The sequence below is a fragment of the Phalacrocorax carbo genome, chromosome 2, assembly GCF_963921805.1.
Source record: "Phalacrocorax carbo chromosome 2, bPhaCar2.1, whole genome shotgun sequence".
NCBI classification, from domain to species: domain Eukaryota; kingdom Metazoa; phylum Chordata; class Aves; order Suliformes; family Phalacrocoracidae; genus Phalacrocorax; species Phalacrocorax carbo.
Genome location: NC_087514.1, coordinates 76578797 through 76600784, shown reverse-complemented (window position 1 = coordinate 76600784; position 21988 = coordinate 76578797). Strand labels below are relative to the sequence as shown.

The 21988-nt window shown below is 40.5% G+C and overlaps 1 protein-coding gene across 4 annotated transcripts in view; it reads right to left on the bottom strand.

Moving 5' to 3' along the window:
• GRB10 (growth factor receptor bound protein 10) overlaps window positions 1-21988 on the bottom strand; it is a 145520-nt gene that overhangs the window by 48941 nt on the left and 74591 nt on the right. For all 4 annotated transcript variants that reach the window (XR_010371552.1, XM_064443310.1, XM_064443309.1 and 1 more), the window contains 2 exons: window positions 8960-9176; window positions 5970-6111 (listed from right to left, as the gene is read on the bottom strand). Coding sequence is in view for 3 of the 4 variants with exons in the window: in XM_064443310.1 (XP_064299380.1) it covers window positions 5970-6111; window positions 8960-9176 (359 nt within the window). In the remaining variant the exon portion in view is untranslated. The remainder of the gene's footprint in view (window positions 1-5969; window positions 6112-8959; window positions 9177-21988) is intronic.

Below are 21988 nucleotides of genomic sequence, written 5' to 3'. Positions count from 1 at the left end.
GCAGACTGGGCATGGGGCCTCCAGCTGAAGAGCCTGGAGACCCACTGACCACCCAGCACTAACAGCGCTGAGGGCTGCCTGTCTTTAGCTTAGTCCTGCAGACTCGTTAGTCTTCAGTTATTCGTTACTCTTCTTCAGTAACGAGCAAATGAGACTTTCAAAACCATGTGAGCTCCTCCCCCAATTCGGTTTCTTCAGCAGTAACGGGACATGTTCGCATGGGACAGGGGACAAGATAAGTAATGCAACGTCTTTCCCACACTGTCCATCAAATTTAGCTCATTTAGTTCAGGAAAGTGTTATTTCTCCAAATGAGAGAGAGGCAGCCGGCGGGAGTGCAAAGCCTGCTTGCATACAGTTAGGTCACCGCCCCGCAGCAGAGGCCCGATCTTTCCCAACTCTTGCCAAACACAGTCGCAACTTTCTTAAAAAAAGGCATGCAAGTTAAACATGCCACAGAGCAACCTACATATGATTTATCTGTTTAGCTTCAAAGAAAGATTTGAGAGAAACAACATGATTTATCATCGCAGATACCCATGAAAACCCCTGTTTTAAAGTGGGGCCAAAGGGAGTGCCTGGACCTAAGGAATTGTCCAGATTAATCCGGCTACAGGATTTGGCCTGTTTAGAGAAAGTAAAGTCCTTGTTGACTCAACCTGATGTCAGTATTTATTTCCAAAATGTCTTGTCGCTAAAGATTATTTAGTTGCAGGATTAAGTACAAAATATGCTGTCACACATGCAAAAATCTGACTTAGCACATAAAGTTTTCATTATACAGAAGCTTGTATTTTTATACAGCTTCTCTGTATAAAATGAACACCCTTATCTTCAAAAGAGCCAATATAAAAGTTTTACAGGAAGCAAAATAAAAAATGTACATAATAACATGTAATTAAAACAATTAAAACCAAGAAGTCTGTTTACAGGACTTCCCTTGAAGGGTAACTAAATCTGGAAAAAAACAATGGCATTAATTCATACCCATTTGTGAATTTAATTTGCCAGAAAAGAGTAAATAATTTTGGTACATCAAACTGCTATTTGGAAGTTTGCCTGGGCTGTATAGAGGGGGGGGATGTGAAAAATTTGCCCTATTTTTACAGTTGAAAGCTTCATTGACTCACACAAGATACTTTAGCCTAATATCCTGTGGCATCGCAGTGACCTACATGTAATTATTGCATGCTTTTTCCAAAATATTTGTATACAACCAGAAATTATAACCTAAGTTACCAACCAGTTCTTAGTTTATACCAGCAACACAAAGATGGACTTCAATTAGCGGTAACCTAGCTGTCCGATGTTTTTAGCAATCTTTTGCACAAATGTCTGGTCTTGGTTTGGTATAATTTTCTGGTTTTCATTTTTCTTAGACAAACATATTTATCCTGTTAAGTAAATGATGTTTTAAAAGCTTTCAGCTGTCCCTTCTTCCAGCCCGCAATCAATGTCCCCCTCAGACATAGGGTGATCTCGTGTTTGTAGGTGTGTGTGCTTTTTATGAACAAAGATGTGGGGAAAAAAAGGGGGGGGGCGGGCGGGGGGGGCATATCAAATGGTCTTGCAATGCCTCATGGTGTAACCCAGAAAATCTCCTCCCTGCTCCCACCTTTACCAACCCCTTCCAGCACAGAAAGTGGGAGCGCTTACATGCTCAAAGAGGTGTGCTGAAGTTTCTTCCAGCTCATGATTGGGGTCTGTGGTAAGAGGCAGGCGGGTGGTAGAGGACAGAGAGGTACACGATGAAGGAAACACTTGGGCATGCACTGATCATGTAGCTCCTCTCCAGTCAGCCTCCTCCTGCCCAAACTGACAGACAACACTGCTCTTGACTCAAGAACTTAAGAGCTTTTTGGCAGCTACCACTTGTGTTTGGATAAGGTATGACCCTTCAAGACATCTGTGGTGTCTCACTCACCACACCAGTAGCTGAAGTAGCTACTGACTCAAAGGCACGGCCAGTTGGTACTTTTCGCCCAGGTACTCACCAGCTGCTTGACGATATTACTGAAACTTCAGTGACGCCAATTTTTACAGAACCACGTGCCGTTCACTGTCAACACTATCTAACATTTCTCGCCATATAACTTAGCTCAGAGTGAGCTGTTTCCACCTGTGGAAGTGTAATAAAGGATCATAGCGCTGAACTCCCAAGGAGCATATATCAGTTTCATTACAAGTCGTTTCTTAACCTCTACCACCAGATGTGTTTGGTCACACAACCGTACTAGCCCAGACCCTGCCACTGTGGAGGTTACGCCGTGCAGCATAGCCTTTAAGTATGAACCTTTAGGTTACATTTCATTTCTCTTTTAAGTCTTTTACTACATGTGTCAGTTACTCAACCTGCCTATGCGCTTAAAAAAAAATTAAATACAAAATCTTTTAATTTCATCATTTTTTCTAAAACCAGAGAAAATTATCCAGAGTAAAATAAAAAAGCCCCTGAAATCTGCAATGATTTCAATAAGCCTAACATGCCCGTTTCACCTCCCAGATTGATATATTGATGCTCCCATTAAATTACTACCCCATTTGCCTACACGTTTTTAGTTTTGTGCTAGTACAGAAGACCTGTTATTTTCCACTGTTCGCTGTCTTCTGGGGAGCAGCTGTGGTATGCTCCTGCAGCCATCAGCTTTAAAGGCAGTATTCAGTGCCTGATTGGCAGCAAAGCTAGAGGTGGCATACTGCTTCCTGCTGTGGTAAAATCGGTACCATTACCCAACAAATCTCAGAAAATATATTTTAAAAAGATAAATTATTCCTAATATGTGCACTTTTGAGTAAGATAAAGAAAATCTTTCATCATCATGAGAAAACAACAAAAAAATCTACTGCAAAAATGTATGAGAGGTTTATTACAGCTATTTTTCATTGCTTTACTGCTTGTACCTTTCTTTGCTGAGCCAAGAAAGAGCATGAAACAAATAAGGAAAAGGATAAGAAACATCTTCACAAGAAAAGTTTGTCTGAAGCTCCAGCTACATTAATAATATTTTGCATACAAGAAAAGACAACATCCATTTTTTTCAGCTGCAAATATAATTCAACCTTTATGACCTGAAAGCTCCTTTACTCACTCTTTTACCCACACATGCATCCTTTTCTGTAAGGAGCAATTATATACTGTGAAAAAAGCTTTAATTTAGTAAACCTTGAACACAGCTGGCATTTCTTTATGCCCAAGGCTTGGCAGTATGACATGAGATTCTTCTGTGTTTAACATGACCAGATCTTTAAATTAGTCTTCCATAACCATTACTAGGTTTTATCATTGCAGAGTTCTACTTTAAAATTCTTAGAAAATAAGACTGAGTTGTTCTATGAGGAACAATACTAACAACACTTCGTTTCTTATGAAGTCGTATCAGACATCCCAGCTTCCCAGTGACCCTGCACTGCTTCACACAGTCAGCAAAAAATATCCACTCCTTTCTGAAATCCCCTAAGACTACATTAACCTGGGTCCCTCTCAAGTCCCCTAGATACGTGCTGACCAAAAGGCAACATTTTGTCCATGCCGTGCACATGCCGTGATGCCCCGTGTGATCAGAGCAGCAGCACTACTGGCTGGGACTGCTATTTGCCTGTTTACCCGTAAATGCTCGAGAGGCACGAAGGGAATTACTTTTCCCTAACACTTCATATACCCCATGTAATCAGAATGGCTCATTCCAATCTCCAATTTTAATCCTTGTTTATAATCTGCAAGCAGAGAACCTGAAATTAAGCATCATTATGTTTAACCTTGGCTTGCATTTAAACTTATTTATATTTTTCTTAAAACACAGCTCATTTTCACTAACTGCCAGCCATTAAAATGTGCTGTTGCAGTCCTTTAACTAAGCTCATCATTTATTTTGGTAAGCAGTAGTTTATATTGTATCTACGGACATTTATCTAAGCAAGAGCTTGTCCTAAAATAATTCACTCAAATTCCCAAACTTTACATTTTTTTAAAATGGGATGAAGTTGGAAAGATATTTCTTGTTACTCATTTTTTACTCATGATGTTTAGCAGAATCCACTGAAGGGAACTAAAACTGGATTAAACACAACCAACATCCCATGAGGCAGCTGAACAGAGATTATTTTGTTATCCAACCTTTAAAACTGAGGTATTAAAGTTTTCTTCCTTCATGAAGAAACTGAGCCTACTCCTTTTTTTCTTACTTTTGTCCATCAACACTTTAAAACTAGAGGTTTTTTTCAGTTCTGTTCCTCTATTCCTTCATTAAAGAGAGGAAAATAGTTCATTATGAGAGGAAAGAACACTTCCCTATCCTTCCCTCACCCTGAGCCAATGTTTCTCCTCTGCCTCCAATCAGTCAATAAACTGAAATGAACAATGTATCTGCATCTACAGAAGAAACCACATTTATCCAAAAATCAAAGTAGAATTTAGAGGGGAAAAAAAAATAACCTACGTTTATTCTGTCTGTATAGCCATCATCTTACATACATTAATAGATTGTTTGCTTTTATATTTATAGTTAACTATACTTTAATAGTATATATGAACTTAAATAGTTTATATTTAACTAGTGCTGTTAAAGCATAGTTTCTAAATTCCATCAAAACTGACACAGATCATTTAGGCTGTACAGAGTGACCTTCTTGGTGGCTTGGTTAATTTTAGTAAAACAAAGCTAAAAGGCAAAGAATCCCTGAAACTGGGGAACATTTGGAAAGGTAGACACAGGTTCATCAGCAACTTCAGTTTGTCTCAGAAAGGCAGCTATGCTGCTCTCCTGTTGGCAAGCTCCAGGAGGCAGAATTGCCCCTTGTTTTTTTCTCCCTGGAGTCAGCACTGCCTTGGCAAACAGCCTCTCTGCTTAGCCAGTAACCTGGCCACTGATGAGGTCCTGGTAAATTCCCAACTGGATGACTCAATTTTGCCCTAGAGCATTATTTGATTATCTGTGTGCCTTGTGTGTGTAAGAAACACAGTAAAACCAACGAAGATGCACTGTGTCTTTCAAGAAAGCAGACCACTGTTTACGGTAATATAAGCAATACAGAAGATGCAAGGGTGTACATTAGCGTCCACTGCTTGTAGCTGAACTGTCCGCCCAAACCCTTTATCAGTCACAGCAGATATAGAAGCTACTTACAAACTAAATTGGCAGTGATACAGAACGTCACCATATTTTTAGGTACTCAAGCACACAACTGTTCTAAGCCAATAGGTAGTAAGAGCAGCCCATCTTTTCATCCCCATGCAAGTCAGCACAGTTTACAAAACAAAGGTTTTTGAGCTCAGTTTTTGCCTTTAAACATGCTCAAGGACTGACAGAGAGCGAGATGGTTGTTTCTCAGAGAATGGAGTGAGACAGAGAAAAGCTGTTTGCAGTGTCACTGAGGTTATTGTTCCGGACCACGTGAGAGCTCGGTCTGTGCCATCTTCACTGCCAAGAACCCAGAGAGCCGCTTAACCAGCTTTCCATGGGACAGTTCTCCCCTTAAGTCCCATTACAAGGAGCTGTGCTCCAAGAACGTAATTTTGCCTTTTGAGCAGCTTTATGAAAAACAGCAAAATAAAGCAGCAGCATGTCCTTAAAGAAAACAGACAACTGTTTGGTGTCTTTGTGGCACCTAGAATATGCAGTATAACATGCACAGATCCTCCTTCAACTCTAAGCTAATTAACACGACTTCTGAATTAGCAAGCCATTTCCCTGGATAACAAAATTCCAAAAGATATTAGGAATTACTGCTTCATTCACAACATGCATGTAGCTGAGAGACTTGCTTCATTTTTACACTTCATTCTTACAGACCTTTTTTTAAAAGGTCTGAAGCCTGTTTGAAGATACTCTCTCAGACATTGCTGCCCTACTCACAGACAAAGCCTACAAGTGTTTCTACTTATCTTGAAATTTTCTTTCTGCCTTCAAATGAAATGGTCCACTGCTGGTTTGAACGCGAATGAATGCCCCAAAGCTTCATCCCATACTCACATGCTTACTAGCAGGTTGACTCTGAGGTAAAGATCCAGGGGCCAGCACTGGAGAACTTGCGGGGCTACAAAGTTCTGGGAAGGGATTTGGGATGGCCGGCAAAGACGATGTTCTGAATTGCTGTTCTTCTTCTTGAAGACGCCTATAAACACAGAAGCACTAAGCATTAAGAGGAGCAAACTAACATCACTAGACCTGGATCTCCTGTCCCACCATTTATGATAATAATACTAGAGAAAGGGAGTCAAACCCACTCTTTTTCTAAACAACTAATCTTTTTCTAAACAACTAGCTATACAATTACAGCAACTGCAAGCACAAAGTAGGCAATCGCATGTGAAAAATGACCACTCGGGGATCTATGCTTTGTTACATATAACTTGATTACTTGGGTGAGTAACTGAGGTAACTGTGCACATAAAATAAACTGAAATATCCATCTGAGCTTGCTGTTCTAAGCACTAGCTTACAAGCTTAAGCTCTGTGTGCCAGAAAGTCAGTTAAGCTCTTCCAAACCAACATGAAAGAGGAGAATAGAACTGCAGTTGCTTGGAGCCAAATTCCACATGGATCTGCAAATGAAGGTGTACCCCTGTAAAGTCTCTAAGCTGAGACTGAAACCAATGTTGTCACCTCATTAAAATATCAGATTCCATCTCCAAGCAACTTGGCATTTCCTGGAGAAATGGAAATGCAAAGACTCAGCTTGAGCAATAAACTGCAGTTACACCCTCCCACCTTATGCTGGTTGTATGGTTTGCAACTCCTGAGATAACACCTCACGAATCTATGTAGGACCAATAGAGTTTCAGGTTCCAGTTTATAATACACATTTACTGCCCACCCCAAAAAAATGAAAACTAAAGCCTACCAGTTGTCACAGAAAAGCTTGAAAAGATGCAAGACCTATTCAGGATGACACAGATTGCTTTAGGTTTCCCTACTGCTGGGTCATCACCACTGAAGATGTACTACGGGACTCTGCAGCAGGCTGGCCTGCAACGCCTTTGCAGAAGGCACCATCTAGTGGTAATCCTGGAAGTTTCCAGAGAAGGTCAACTAACTCCCGGATTTGAAATGCAAATCATTAAGAACTCAATTTGCTCTCAGTTCTTCCCGTGCCTTAAGAAGGATCTGTGTGCTGAACAGAGCTGTCTGGGAGACAACTGCTGGGCCTGCCTCTGGCAGCATGTACCACACTGGGCACACTCGCTGTCTCTGCCTGTACCAGAACCCGGGGGCTGATAAAATAACTAGTGGGAAATCTGCTCCGCAGGTAACTCTATACTGCAATTTAGTTGCCTTGGTGTTCCACGAATAAGCCTTACGGATTTGGGTTTTTGCTATAACTAGCAGGTTCCAACCATAACTATGAGCCACGCAAACGACTGCTTGACCTGCTTGATTTTGTTTTTGTGCTACCCATGTGTGCACTTCCCTAGACCCCAGGGTAAAGGATGGTTTAAGATTTCTTCAGACCAGTAGACTTGTCATATCAGCAGCTGCATAATAGTGCTCTGTATTGCACGTTTTTGGCTGACCTCCATTTAAGAAGCGGAACTACAGGCTCAGCACCATTAGAAAGGTGTAGTTTTCTTAAAATGAGAATTCCCTACACTGCGCACTGCTTTGCCTATACTGCTGCAGTACATCATTCACTTCATGACAGATACACACATAAAACTCTGCTCTTAAGAGAATTACCACAGTCAACCATTCTGTTCTGGCTGCAAAAAAGATGTAGCCATCCCCCTCTATGGGAAAGGGGTCTAGATAACCCTGAATAAAAGTTTCGCCATTGTTTTCTTTAATGATAAACACATGATGTTCTTGTGCGTATGGAAGTACAGAGTTCAGAAAGGCAGAACGTTCTCAAAAAAGAGTTGCTAAGTTTTGAAATGCCAAAAATAGTTTAAATGAAGTGTTTTGATTGAGATATTTACAAAACTTTGACAGTTATAGTACTCTAGAGACTGCATTTTCTAGTACAGCCCTATTCAAGGTTAAATATGAAATACTTGTAAATCTGATTGCATCATTAGCTGACTTGGTTGTATTGCAGTTATTGCATACCACCCATTCATACAGAAAAGCTGCCTGTCTCAAAAATACCATTCCTACAGTAAATACCTCAGCGTAAAGAATTAGGAGCAATCCTTTCCACATTCGGGATTTTTCTTTTTGTACTTCTCACTTCTTTTGGAGAAAACATTGTTAACTAGAAGGAAAGGAAAACTCCAAATCTCCCTGGTGCAGGCAATTTACTTACTCATGTTGACAGGAGCTCCTTTCCTCCTGCTGCCTAGAAAGATTTTTAAGAACCTCAGCATCACCTATAAACTCTCCCATCACCACCAAGAGTAATCCACCTGAAGCTGGAATTCAAGCCCTCACCCTGACAACAGGGAGACAACTTACACTTCTTTTTTTGAAATGACTCACATAATGCACTCAAGTGAAAGAGCTAAAGTGATCTAGGAAGAACAGTTAAATAACTATGACATGCTCCTTCTTTGTTTGTTTGTCTTGGACCATTCAGGAAACCTCCACAGAGATATATAATTTTTGTATATCAAAACTAGCTGAATGCACCCTGATCTATCTACATTATCGCCTATGTTTTATAAAACCAAGAAGCTGTCAGTAGGCACCATACCCGAGAGAACAGTTTTTAACAGTTTGGAAATAAATCCAAACACGGACATCACTTCTGCAAACTGGTACCAATGATATGTTTCTACACATGTCTGCTGCTACAGGTACATCAAATACTGATTTTAAAAAGGGCAAAATATGACATTTTTGCATTTTGCAAAATACAGAGAAAATTTATGTACTTCACCTACCTGGTACATCTTTTTCCCTATGCAGAAGTCCAGTCTAACACTACTGGGCTCCTACCGAAGTTGATCTCCTATTTTAAAATGTAGTTGTTTTGAAGCTAGTTCAAGACAACATTAACAAAACGGAGGCAAGTCCCTTGTTCCTACCTGACTGCCATAATGCGCACTGGCTGAGACCGCTGCACCTTCTGCCTTGGAGACATAGGCTGCAGTGCACCAGATCCTGAGGTCGGCAACTGACTGCGATTGAGCTGACCATTTTGAAGGAGCGGAGTAGTTTCCGACTGCATGCTGCATGTAGAGTATAAACTTTCAAATGAGGAATTCATGTCATTTACCAAAGCTTCTAGGTCCACGTCGTCATCTGAAAGAAAATACAAAAGGAGCATAACACATCTGGAAGGCCCAGAAAAAAAGAAGTCTGGAAAGACCAAAGACTAAGTTTCAGTAAAGTTATTACATAATTTTATAGTTATATTTTTACAGTGCAAATTTTTATTGCAGAAAATATGTATTTATTCTAGAGCAGAAAAATACAGCTAATAACAGCCATTTCGTCTTCCTCAGTGAAAAGCTACTGACGCAGAATTAGATATTTCTACTATAGTATTTACTATATATATACACACATGTGCACAATGAAAATTTGTTGGGATTTTTAATATGCCAATGCTAATGTGAAGCACCGCTTCACTTACTCAAACTCATACACATTTCAAAAGTATATCACTTGCAAATACCTCAGTTCAGCTTGTCAATGTATCAAGTTCAAATTGTCAAACAGTATAATAAACACTTTGCAAGATCCAATAATTCAGGAGAAAAAAACCAAAGACAGTGCTGCAGAAGTTAATGGGTAGAAGACACAATCCTCTGCTGTATATGTCAGAAAGCAATCATTATAATTCATTAAAAATCCCATCTGCATATTTTTGTGATACGGTATTTTGAAGGGCAGCACAAGCTTTTAACTGTCACTCCAAGGACTTTGTAAAAATATCTGTATCCCTGCTGATAAGAGAGACCCCTGCCTTAAAGATCTCAAAGTAAATCAACCAGGGATGTGGTCTGGGTGACTGGAAGAACCATCAGTCTCTAAAAAGTGCACCCCAGTACACCTCACAGTAAATAAGTAACTTACGCTCAATCGTTCCTCCTTAACGATCATAATTACTCTGCAAGACAACAAAACTCTAAGCCCTTTGCACTAACCACTCTCTGAACTCGTATTTCAGAGTATTGTAATTACTCCCTAGCCACAAATTACGTCACTCCCTATCAGGAGTTCAGCGGGCTGACGAACACACACATCGCTATCTGCTTCTGGTTACTGCACAGCCACTGCCTGAACAGCTACTTCAGACAAAACACAACTTTGTGCATCCAAAAATGTGCCCTTATTTCCAGCTGTATCAACTGGCCTGGTAAAATAGACCATTGCTGCCTGCAAACCCTGTATCTTGCAAAACTCTTCATGACATGGATGGAAAGTAGAGCCAAGCAATGGAGCTAGCAAACATTTGCATAGCACTAGGAAGCTAAAATATGCTTTTCACCCCAAATATTTACTGATACCTATACTTTTGCCATATTTTCTAGGTAGATGAACCACCAGGAACAGCTATTCAGCTTGCAACAAATTACAGTACTTTCTTTGAGATACCATGAATGATTTTGTACCAATATCACCTTTCTTGAGGATATAATCTGAAACAGCACCTCTCAATTTCTGTCTACCACCAACATGCCTCAATAACCATGACAGGATCTGAACACAGCATTTACACAGCAATTGTTTTAGGTGCTGACAACCCCAGTTCTCAGTGTTGGATGAACCAAAGATCTGCTCAGAATTAAATAGGTGCTGGTCATATACCTATGTCTGAACTCTATTTAATGAGTTGAAATACTATGTTCCTCACTGAAAGTCAGTAGGCCCTTTAGTAAAGTAAAAGCCACTTGGCCTTCACTGAGGACACACGAGATTTTTTTTTAACAGATGTTCAAACCTGGAAAAGACATCCACACCCCCACACCCCCCCCAAAAAAAAAAACAAAAAGAAAGAATTAAAATTTAAAAAAAACCCCACGAACACCACAACCCTACCCTACCAATCACAAACAGGCTTCTTCCTTGCATTTCTTTATGGATTTTTCTTTCCCTCAGTCTCTGTACTTAACAGCTACTACTAACACTCACCTTCACTAGGCTACACCATCTTCCCTATCTGTCAGAAGTTCACGCATTTTCAATAATCTAGACTTCGCTTTGCTTGGACAAAGTCTACAATAATTTTCCTGGTATTTTTAGGGATCTTGAGACAGAGTTGCAATTTAAATTTCATTCCATCCTCCAGATTCTTATCCTATTTGGAGAGGACATATCGAAAACACTTCTTGAGCAATCACAAGGGAACCACAGGAGTAGGAGTATAAAGAGGGAGAGGCTGAATTACAAGGCTTTTGAATTTTATCATTCATCTAAAGTACCAGAAGACTGAGCTGTAGGGTGTCAGATGGCTGTCAAGTAAAAGCTTAGGGGTTGGATGAAGGAGACATAAAAGACAGACCCTGGCCACAGAGTCAGGGAGTAAATTACAGCAACTAACAGCAATTGTTTAGCAGGGTGAAAAGCAGAAAGGGAAGAAAGTCAAGGCGTACATTCTGCGGAAGTCCGTATGGCTTGGTCCCCGAGGGTGCTAATTTATTAACAACTTAGACAAAGCTATTAGTGTGCAAGATCATTAAGTTTTCAGATGACTGCAACATGGGAAGAATGATTAAGAGTCAGCTCAAGCTATTCCTGAATAACCAAATAGGCACAAAGGTATAATACGAAGTCTAATATGCATAAAATGAGGCACTTCATGCAAAATGCTAAGCAAACCAAGTACATAGTTTAAAGCATTGAATTACCATTACCAGGCTTTTAAGCCTATCAATTACACACCTAAATTCAATTTCCAACAGGACAGGCACTGACGAGATGCATATAGAGTTTTCCTAATAATACGTTGCACTGAAGTCCAGAATCCGGTTTCACTCTCATGTCAGCTCCTTTTCTTCATGGCTGCAGAACTGCTAATAATAGCCCTCAGTCTTGCTATTAAACTTTTGCAGGAGCACAGATCCTTAAGCTTTCCGAAGACAAAGCCTGCAATCTTGAATTTCATACAGTTTCATCTCTATACAATAGCATTTACCACTAAATACCATTACATTTTGGAGAGATTTCAGCATGTTGCAATAGGAAACCTCACTGCTGTAGCCTACCTCGGAAGTGCCAGCAGATGTCTCAGCCTGCCAAGTAATCCAGTATGTTACTTGTGACGGCTCTCTACAGAGCTTAACTGAATAACAACCAACTAAGTTACCCATGTTTTTTCTAAGCCACTTTAACCATTTGTAGGTATACTATTCAGAACGAAATTTCATAGACAGTGAAATCATTCAAAGTATCTTTCTCTACCAACCAGCGAGATCCAGCCTCTATCAAGATCAGCCTTGCAGGGGGGGGGGAAGAGGGGGGAAGGGGGAGGGGGGCACACCTGATTTTGAGGAGGCTTGCCAGTTAACAGAAAAATTTGCAAATCATCGGGCTTTGAGCCACCATGGCATCATGCTGGTCCTATAAGTATGTGTACACGAATTTTGCAGCTGACCTGGAAGAATCACCTTTGTTGGTTAGAGCAGGCAGAGCTGCGGGTAGCTGAGGAGCCTCCAGCTCTCCAGCTGTTTTGCGGACATATGCTTCCAGGCATAGTAAAGGCTATTTTCCTTAATGTGCATTGAATCCTGCCATAAGATCAAGGAGTGTGAAAGTGGATATTTGAGGTCTGTTTTTTTTCCTCTCTCAGTTGAACTGCAGAGAGACTAGCTTCTCACTTCCATGCACAAACATGCAAGCAGCCTTTTGCTTTTCAAAGTCGTTTTTAAAGGAAAACACTGGCAAAACCTAGCTCTGACATATTTCTGGCGGTGGATGGGGTACTGCCAGTTTTGTAGGCTCTTATACCGTAAGAAAGTACTCGGTATGTCTGTAAGCAATGTTCCTTCCCAAACTAGTACCAAACTGCGCGCACTGGCAGCTATTTGAGCTTCATTTTGCCTCTTTGCCCACAATTTGTTAAACTTTGGCTTTGTTCACAAACCAGCTCCACTGGATGTTTCAAATAATATTTTTGGTAAAGCATATAATGATTTCAATTACAAGAAAAAATTTAGAAGTTCAATGCAAGGAAAGAATAAAACTGTTAAAAAACTTCTACTGAGCTGGCGAGCTAAGCTATAACATTCCATAAAAATGAACACACTTTGAATACCATTTGAGCATTTTTGAGCATAGCATAGATGATAACCCCTAAATTAGACCTCAGCAAACTTCAATCTGTGCTTAACCATGTCCTACTTGTCCTTCTGCTTCTATTCCTTCTCCATCCCCTAGATCCTAATTTATTTACTTATTTTGGTTGTTGTTGGCCTTGACATGTCAAGCTCAGCTAACAGGACTAAGCAGGATCCTGCTTATTCTGAAGCTGAAACGAGCCCTGCTCAGCTTCATCTGTGTCAGCCTCCCGAAGAAAGCAGGTATTCCCACAGCCGTCAAGAGGCTTGCTGCACTGCAGAAATTCTATTTTCTGAAAAAAGGCTGAACATGGAAAGGATCCGAGCTTTGGACTACAGACCAGGTTGCATTTCATGTCTCTCACAGCCCAGCAAACACCCTTCCTTTTTGCATATGGCCTGCAGTTCACAGGGAATACTATGAAAAACATCACAGGACTAATGTGAGCTGTGATTAGAGGCTAAAAAAACTGTACACAAACATATATAAATAATTTCCTTCTTGTTTGCTCATTTCAGAATTTAATTCTCCAGCATTATCCCTCATACCATTTCACAGATAAGACTGGCGAAGTACTACTAGGAATTCAGTAGAAGATTTATAAAAATGCTGTACCACTTTTCTGTCGCCATGGAATTAAGTCTGATACTATATGAAGACAAACAGCATGTATATAAGCAAGTGTGTGATATTACAGTAAAGCAGCTGTACATTGATTTCCTATTCCTATCCAACAGCCTAACTCTGGCAATCAGTTCCACAAAATGAGTTTCAGCGCAGCACATTCAAGATCCTGCTTGACAAAGCAAAGAAGCTGATATAACTAGTATAAAATTCCGCTCAGGTTTAGCTCAGTAAAGGATGATATTGAAGTGGTTAGCATGTTCTCCTCCAGACATTAATTAACCCTCAAAAGCACAGAGGGAAACAGTGAAAGAAAAGGAACGCAGAATTGCGTATAACCTAGCATCCTGCACTGATGATTCAGTGAAACACTACGTAAGCTATATGTAAAACAGGGAAAATACAGTTAAATTACAATGAACGGAAGGACTTAACCAGAATTTAAAAGGAAAAAAAAAGACATTTAAAATACTATGGTATTGACCTCAACATCCCATTTCTGATCTCCTAAAACCGCATATAAATTACCCTGATTCATGTTGGTAATACAAGTATGTTTTGTCAGGTTTTTGATATTGTGTAAATGTCATGTTTTATGATCAGAAATAGCCACCCAGGTAAGGATTACTGGATAAGATGTGCCTACAAACTCCTTCTACAAGGTAACCCCTTTTTAAGAGGAGCCTTTGCACATGAGCACTGCAGCATGTCCCTCCAGTGCCACATCCAAATGCTGTTTTGATAGGGTTTTTCAGAAATTCCCACCACTAAAACGTTTTGAAAATACACCATTGCTGACAACACACAGTTTTAACAACACACAAGAGTTCACTCTAAATAACACTCATTCCTCTGTTCCCTTATCCCTCTGAACTTGTAACTCCATATGCTACATTTACACAAATGTCTCACCTCCCTCCATAACCTGTTTCATCTTCCACTAATGCCACAAGCACCGGTTGCCTATTTGAACTTGCTTTTCTTGTATACTGAAAGAGTTACCTACAGCCCCCCTACGGCAGGATGCATTTAAGACGTGGCAGCTACTACACCTCTAAGATGCACGCAACAGAGGTGGATGATACCAAGCAGATTTCTTACAATATCCTTTAAGAACCCTATAGTGACCTCTACAGCTATGCAGCAGATGAATGACACCCTCCAGCTCCCAGTACCAGCTCCAATTCTATGCAATCTCTCCCCTCCTACATTACTAAAAACTACATACAGGCAGGTAGTTTTGCACAGGAAGCAGTAACATAATATAAAAAGACATTTGCAAACCTGATGTGTTCACACCACACTGTTCTCCAGGTCTGCTGTTGGACCCGACTATAAAAGTATCAAAAGATTGCCTGCGTTGAGTAACAGAAGGCTAAAGGTCTTTTGTTCCTTTAAACTGAAGGCAGAAGACACAAACCCAACTTTGTCTCCTAGAGATATCACGTAGTCTACAGTGGTCATAGTCTGAATTAAAAACGACAAGCCTGAACCCCAAAACTCCAGAACTTCATGTACCTTTTGAATCCCCTTATAGGACTCTGCACTGAAGAGTCCTTTACTTTCTAACATTCATCAGCTTAGAGTATAATCCTCTACATTGTAATGTAACTATGGTTGCTGGCCTACAAAATGTCACATCCGTGTATGAGCAGCTTCTAGAACGCTAAATGCACCATGCCACGGAAAGAAGGGCAAGAAGCAGAGATCCTGGTCAGTAAAGAGCATAGAACTGAGCTAGGTATTTACACTCTTTGGAGCCACACAGAAAAGTCAACCGGGAATGTGTAACTGCTCCAGTATTCTCCAAGAAACTTTTAAATCCCACACGCGTCAATTCCCATATCTGCCAACAAGGCTGGGAAGGCTAACACCTTTACATTGATTACATACATTAATTAATTACATAAATTAATTGCAGGTGCTGGACAGAATGCACTTGATAAACACCTCTTTACTAAAGATTCATGGTTGGACTCCAGTAACATTCTTAAAACACACCTTAGAAATTTCTTGAAATAGAAGACAAACTAAATGGAACAAAATTAATGTTGCTAGGTAACAGCTATGGGAATAAGCTACAAATGAAAAGGTGTTGGTCAAAAAAATCAAAGCGTTAATGAATAACAGGGCAACTGGCTATAGGTGCCCTACGGCAGGAAAGAACGAAGCTGTACCCTCAGACTAGTCTTTATCACATAAAACAAGTTTAAAAAATTCTGATGAAAAAAAAAAAATGGAGGGCTAAAAAATGAAAAATTCAGCTCTTGCCCAGCTCACACACCCAAGAACTGGACATCATAAAGGTGATGAAAGCTCGGTATTTGGGGGGTGGGGATGGATAAGGAGGGGTTGGTTTGTTTAATTCCAGAAACAAACAAAAGTAAAACACATCTCTGACAAAGATTTTAACTGCTTTGCCCTTTGATGAGGCAGCAGTTATTCACAGAGAACATTCAGAAGCACCTCCCAGCATTCATATTTCCATTTCTAACACAAGAACCATAAAGAGTCATGTTGGCCTTTGTGGAGTGCATGGACATTGGTCACCTCGACAGACAATTGCTGGCTGTGGGTACTACCACCACCACCGAGTGCTTGCTTGACTCTAAGGCACAGGTGTTGAAGCACTAATGGTATTGTTATGAGAGAGGGGTTTGAAACTTAAGGAAAACATCTAAAATATCTAGAATGCTGATTATGCATATACATACAAACTTTATTACAATTATAATAGCTATGTAAGTTATGGCCAGTCCTCTTTCCAGATCTCCACACCCCATTTAGAGAACACAGAGCTGGATTCAATCTTCCTTTGAGAAGGATGGGGCGGTTGCATCACTGAAGGACTCAATACATCACAGGGTGATCAGGCCAGACTAATTTTCCTGACCCAAAAGGAGATATGAACAGAGGGAAACTAAGCTTTAGTCATAATCGTGCAAGTAACAGGCATGCACCTATAGCCTTATTGTGGCCCTTTCTCAGGGGGAATTTAAAAAAAGAGGAAAAAAGAAAAAAGTGAAAATGAATGCACGAGACACAGACAGAGCGACCCAGGGATTCTCCATTCAAGTCTTATCTCCCTGGTAACATTAATTGGATGCCTCAGTCATGGTGCATCACCTCTATAGCAAAACCGGGAAGGAAAGCTCTGGCAATACATCCCAAAATTACGACTACAGAAAGCCCATCACTCGTCCTTCAAGAGGACACGTTTGGGGTAACACCTGGCAGCAGAACAGCTCCTAGCCTGTGCAGCCCACAAAAACCAAACAGAAAATCCACCCAAGCTTTCCAGATATTGGGGAAAACCTTGTTAACCTAGTGAGCCATTAAGATACTTCCAAGACAGAACTCAAGAAGCACAATGTTGGATGGCAAGGGATAGATGAATTGAAATACTGTATGCTGGCCACACAGTAAATTCTTGGCAGACTGCAGCTTATATTAGACAGTGATATTTACTGGTGAATGGCTTTTAAAGGATATCCTGTATCAGTGAGAGCTGTAATTTGACACAGCACAGGTCATGTTTAGCTGCATATTTATTAAGATTATGTGGTTTTACATTATGGAAACTGAATAAAAAGCTTTACAATACTGTGTGTTTTCCTCATGCTTACATGAATGAAAACTACTATTTTTGAAAATTTATTTTACCATTTCCTACATATACATTTCTACTCATAATGCTTCTCTAAAGTTTTACTTAGATACTTTTTCTTATTGCCCATGTCAGAAGAAAAAAAAGTAAATGAGAAAGCAAATCAAATATACACAAACAATAACATACAAGTCAGTTCAAAAGGGCTTAAAAATTCAGACAGATGAGAAGAGCTACCACATGTCTTACAAGTCTAAAGCTATTAAAGGCAAAATTAAAATCACAGTCAAAGCATGTATTGCTTTCCTTTAGGGAATCTGTGTTCTCCCTCCCCCATGAAACACCGTAATACCCAGCTGAATAATCCCAGTTTACAATCCTTACAAATCAACGTAGTTATCACTGCATATTTTAGTCCCTCCCATCCTTCCAAGAAATCCCAAGCTTATATCCCCACTCCAGGAATCATGGTGGGTAACCTCCTAATGTGCTGCTGCACAGCTCTCAGCCAAAGCCTGCAATGCCCTGCCTGCTTCGGCACTGGTGCCGTTGGCTGCTTGGGGAAGTCCCTGCCTCACAACCAGCAAACCCCAGGCTTCTTGCATCGGGGTTTCATTTCAAAGCTACTCTGTGACAACTTCAAGCTTTCAAGTGAAAAGTGGTTAGATTCATCCAAGAAGTCCATTAGCGTTTCTTTTCAGGAAGCAACGGGTCCTCAGAACTGATGCTGAAAAGTTGTTATTATTATTAAATTTTGCATGTACATCATCACTTGATACCCGGGCTAACCTTTAATCCTACTAACTTTAAAACATGAGTTTTAAAATTTGCTTTGAGCAGATTATTGCTGGCTTAGAAAGCACATTTAAGAGGATGTTAAGACAAGTTCCAAAAGTTGCACATGGCATTTAATGAGTCAGCTATTCCTCCAAGTTAATTAAAGATTGCATTTTCAGCATGTAATAGTTACCTAGCCGTGACCCATGTACTTAAAAAGCAGACAACAGGAATATTTCATATTTGAGGTACTTCTAGTCAGAGTTTAGTTAAGAGAACCGGAGTCACATGAAAAAGTAAAATGCTTTAACACCAGAGTAATTTTGGCTTCTTTTACTGGTTCCTTTAATAGTTTAGTATTAACTCCAATTGTCATTTCAGTAAATTACCTGCAAGAGACTAAACTGAGGAAGAGTTGTTTGCAATTGCAACACTGCATCAAAAAAGCCCCGTAGGAGCCCCTGACTTGGGACTTTCAAACCCGGCACCTGCCAAGTAACAACGAGCAAGCTTGCCTGCCTTAGCTTCGCTTCATAGATGAAGGCGCCTGCCATCAGATGTCCCCTTATTGCCTCGGCAGCATGTCGATCCAAGCTTTCCCTACATTTCATTGCCCTACTAAGGGAACAATGTTTTGGCGCATGCATTTAGTTTCATCTGCACACAGATACTCTGTCCTTGCATCAGCTATTTTAGGCTCTCCTTTCACACAAGTCTAGCTGTTGTGTCAGAAAATGAAGTAGTCCTCTTGGGTGCGGAACAAGTTGCTCTCCCCTGGCCCTGCCAGCAAAGAGTGGATAATTTGTGAGGAATTACTGCTGTAATGAAGCACGAACCTCTGCTGTGTGAGAAGGGAATGCCACAGTCCTGCCGCACGGATCCCCAGATGGCAGAGCATATTGCTGCAGTCGCATCCCAAATGGCGGTGTGGAACCACTGCTGAAGGCGTCCGTACCTCACACCACTGATGCGGAAACCAGTCATTTATAAGAGCTCCGCAACACTTCCCTCTGCCGTGACTATGCTGACCCCAAGATCTCCTGTTAGCCAACCTTTTTTTCTTTTAATTACAAAAACAAAAACCCAACCAACAACCAAATAAGAAAAACAACAAAAAAACTGAAAAAAGCAAACCATTGCAGTCAATCACCCAAGACCAGCAACAATACAAAAGTAGTAGTAATCTGAATTTACTGTTCAAATCTTCCATAAAGAGCAATGACGTCAGCCTAAATTTATCTAGACCTAAGAAAAACAGAAGCGTAGTAAGTTTCTTCTAGACTCACCAAATAGAGTTTCCTTTTTCAAATCAGCTACCTGAAACAGTCCTTCGCCATTTAACATCCCAGAGGCAAGCTGCACCAGTTGAAATCAGTCAGGTCAGGTTCACTCAAAAGCAAAAGCCACAGGTGTGCTACACACAAGATTCATCATGGCTTGACATGAGTCAAAACCAACTGGCCAATTACACCTGTTTTCCTTACGGGACCCACACACTCCATTTTACAAGGTGTGTACATTCCCGGTCGGGGTACTCAGGGTGCCCCGTGATTTTGGGAAGCCAGCCTGCTGCTCTTCTCTGCCTGGTGGGTTTTCAGGGGGCTGTGGGTAGGGACCCCAAAGCCCTCACCTAGGCTTGCCTCCTTGCATGCTCACAGAACAATGCCACAAGCAGGACACGAGACATTTTCCCCCCAAGGGTACTCTTATTAACAGACCATCGCTCTTACGAGGCAGCTTCCATTTCCTTCACCCCGTGTGGCCAGGATGTCATCGGTACATTCAAACGAGCTTGCAGGGCCCCAGCATCCTGCGCTGTGCCTCCCAAAATCACCCCTACCACTCCCCTTAGGAAAGACTCCCCAAAAACCTGTGGGTGCAGGCTCAGTGTTTGCAAGAGGTTAGACAACCTGCTCACCTCGTTCCATTTCACATCTGAAATACAGCCCAGAAAAGCAGAGAAGACTGGTTCCTCTGCCAAAAGCACACCCACATATTTATAGACCTAGAAGGCGATGTGTGAACAGGACAGAGCTTAAGGTAGGTCAAAATCGCCGCTGCAAAGCCTTATGGCTCTGAAAGACTTCTCTCGATGGCTTTTTAACAGTGTCAGCAACTCCAGGTTAGCTGCTGTGGTAGTAATACCCAGTGGTGTCCCAGCAGCAAGCTGTCACTGCTTCAGTTATGTGACTGATTCTTCAGCGATGCTACGTTAGCCTTGGAGATGACTTGTATTTGGACTTTAGTATATTCCAGATTCACCCTCTGATGCATATTTTTTCTACCAGGTCTCTAAAATTCGTTGTCATCTTCTGAAGAATATTTATGGTTATTCTTGAGGATAGAAGCTACCTAACTGTGGTTGCTGGGCACATCAGCCACTAGTCTTTGAGCTGCAGACTTTGTAGTTTAGAAACCTGTCATCTGCAGCACTTTAGATTTCAGAAGGACTTGGAACGTTTTACTGTGCCTGAGCTCTCCAGGATTTTTCAACCACTTAAGGACAAACCACAAAAACATATACAAGAAGAGTAATTCTCTTTTGCTGTTGAATAGCAGCAAGCTCATAAACAAAAAATTAGCAGCCCCCACAAAGCCTTTTTTTTAATATGTAAACTTATGAACATACAAGCTTATAAAAATTTACAGGTGCATGTATATGTAAACCTGAAAGCAATGTACACCACTTAGGAGCATTAACAAGATATTCATCCAGTTTAAGACATGTTCTTGCGCAGTTACAAATCCAGTCAGACAGTGATGCTGTAACATACCTTAACATTGCGCTGCTTCCAACCTCATGCTGTACATGTCATAAATTGCCCGCAATCTTGATTTGGACAGAAAGACTTAAATATTGTTACTGCAATCCTAATACCATTAATGAAATTATATACTAATTGCTTTGGTCAGTAGCACCTTATATACTTTAATTACTTAAGCAGCTGCTTGCTGTTAAGAACTCCAAATTTAGCTACATCTCGTGCTATATTTTGATTCTCTTACATTTAGCTGGTTTGCCCCATTTAAGTCTAAGTTTTTTAGCCAAAAATACTACTAGCTTGACAGAATCTTGTCCTTTTTTTAATAGGCACGGAGAGACTTAAAAAAATTAACAAATTCAGATTCATCTCCCCCTTGAAGAAAAGGGCCACAACCTTCTTCATCCTCAATGGATGAATGTCAGCTGCTTTGGAATTATGCATTTCTAAAGTATCCTCACATGACACAGCTTGCCATACTGAAGTGCCGTCACAAACCACTTGCAGCATAGTGTTTACATAAAGGCAGAAGTAAATACTGTACTGCTTATCACAGTCAGATAAGTTCAAACACAGTGATGACTGAGGTTTGTTGTTACAATGCTGCACTGTAGTAAAAGATTTTAGTCAGAACTGACATCAAATTACAACAGAGGTTTTTTTCTACAGACTTTGCTCCCCCCTCTTATTATGTGAACTTAATACCAGCCCCAGCTTAGTATACCTGCTTTACAGACGACGTAAGAAATCTGAGTTTCAGAAGTGTACCATTCCAGTTCATTCTAGGGCAGTCTTAGCACTGCAAGAAGATTATTTTTTTTTTCCAAAGCTACAGGCACCATAAATAATGCAACATTGCATTAATATCTTTTGCTATTTTATTCCTCTTTACAAAATTCAAAATAATTTTCTTTGGAACAACAACATGTTTTCACTGATGTTCCTCAATCTTTTCTTAAATGAGCATGAGGACCACCTGACTAGAAAAATAAACAAACAAGCAGTTTGTTTCCTTATTTGACAAATACACAGCTGAAAGCACAAGCCACAGCAGCTGCACC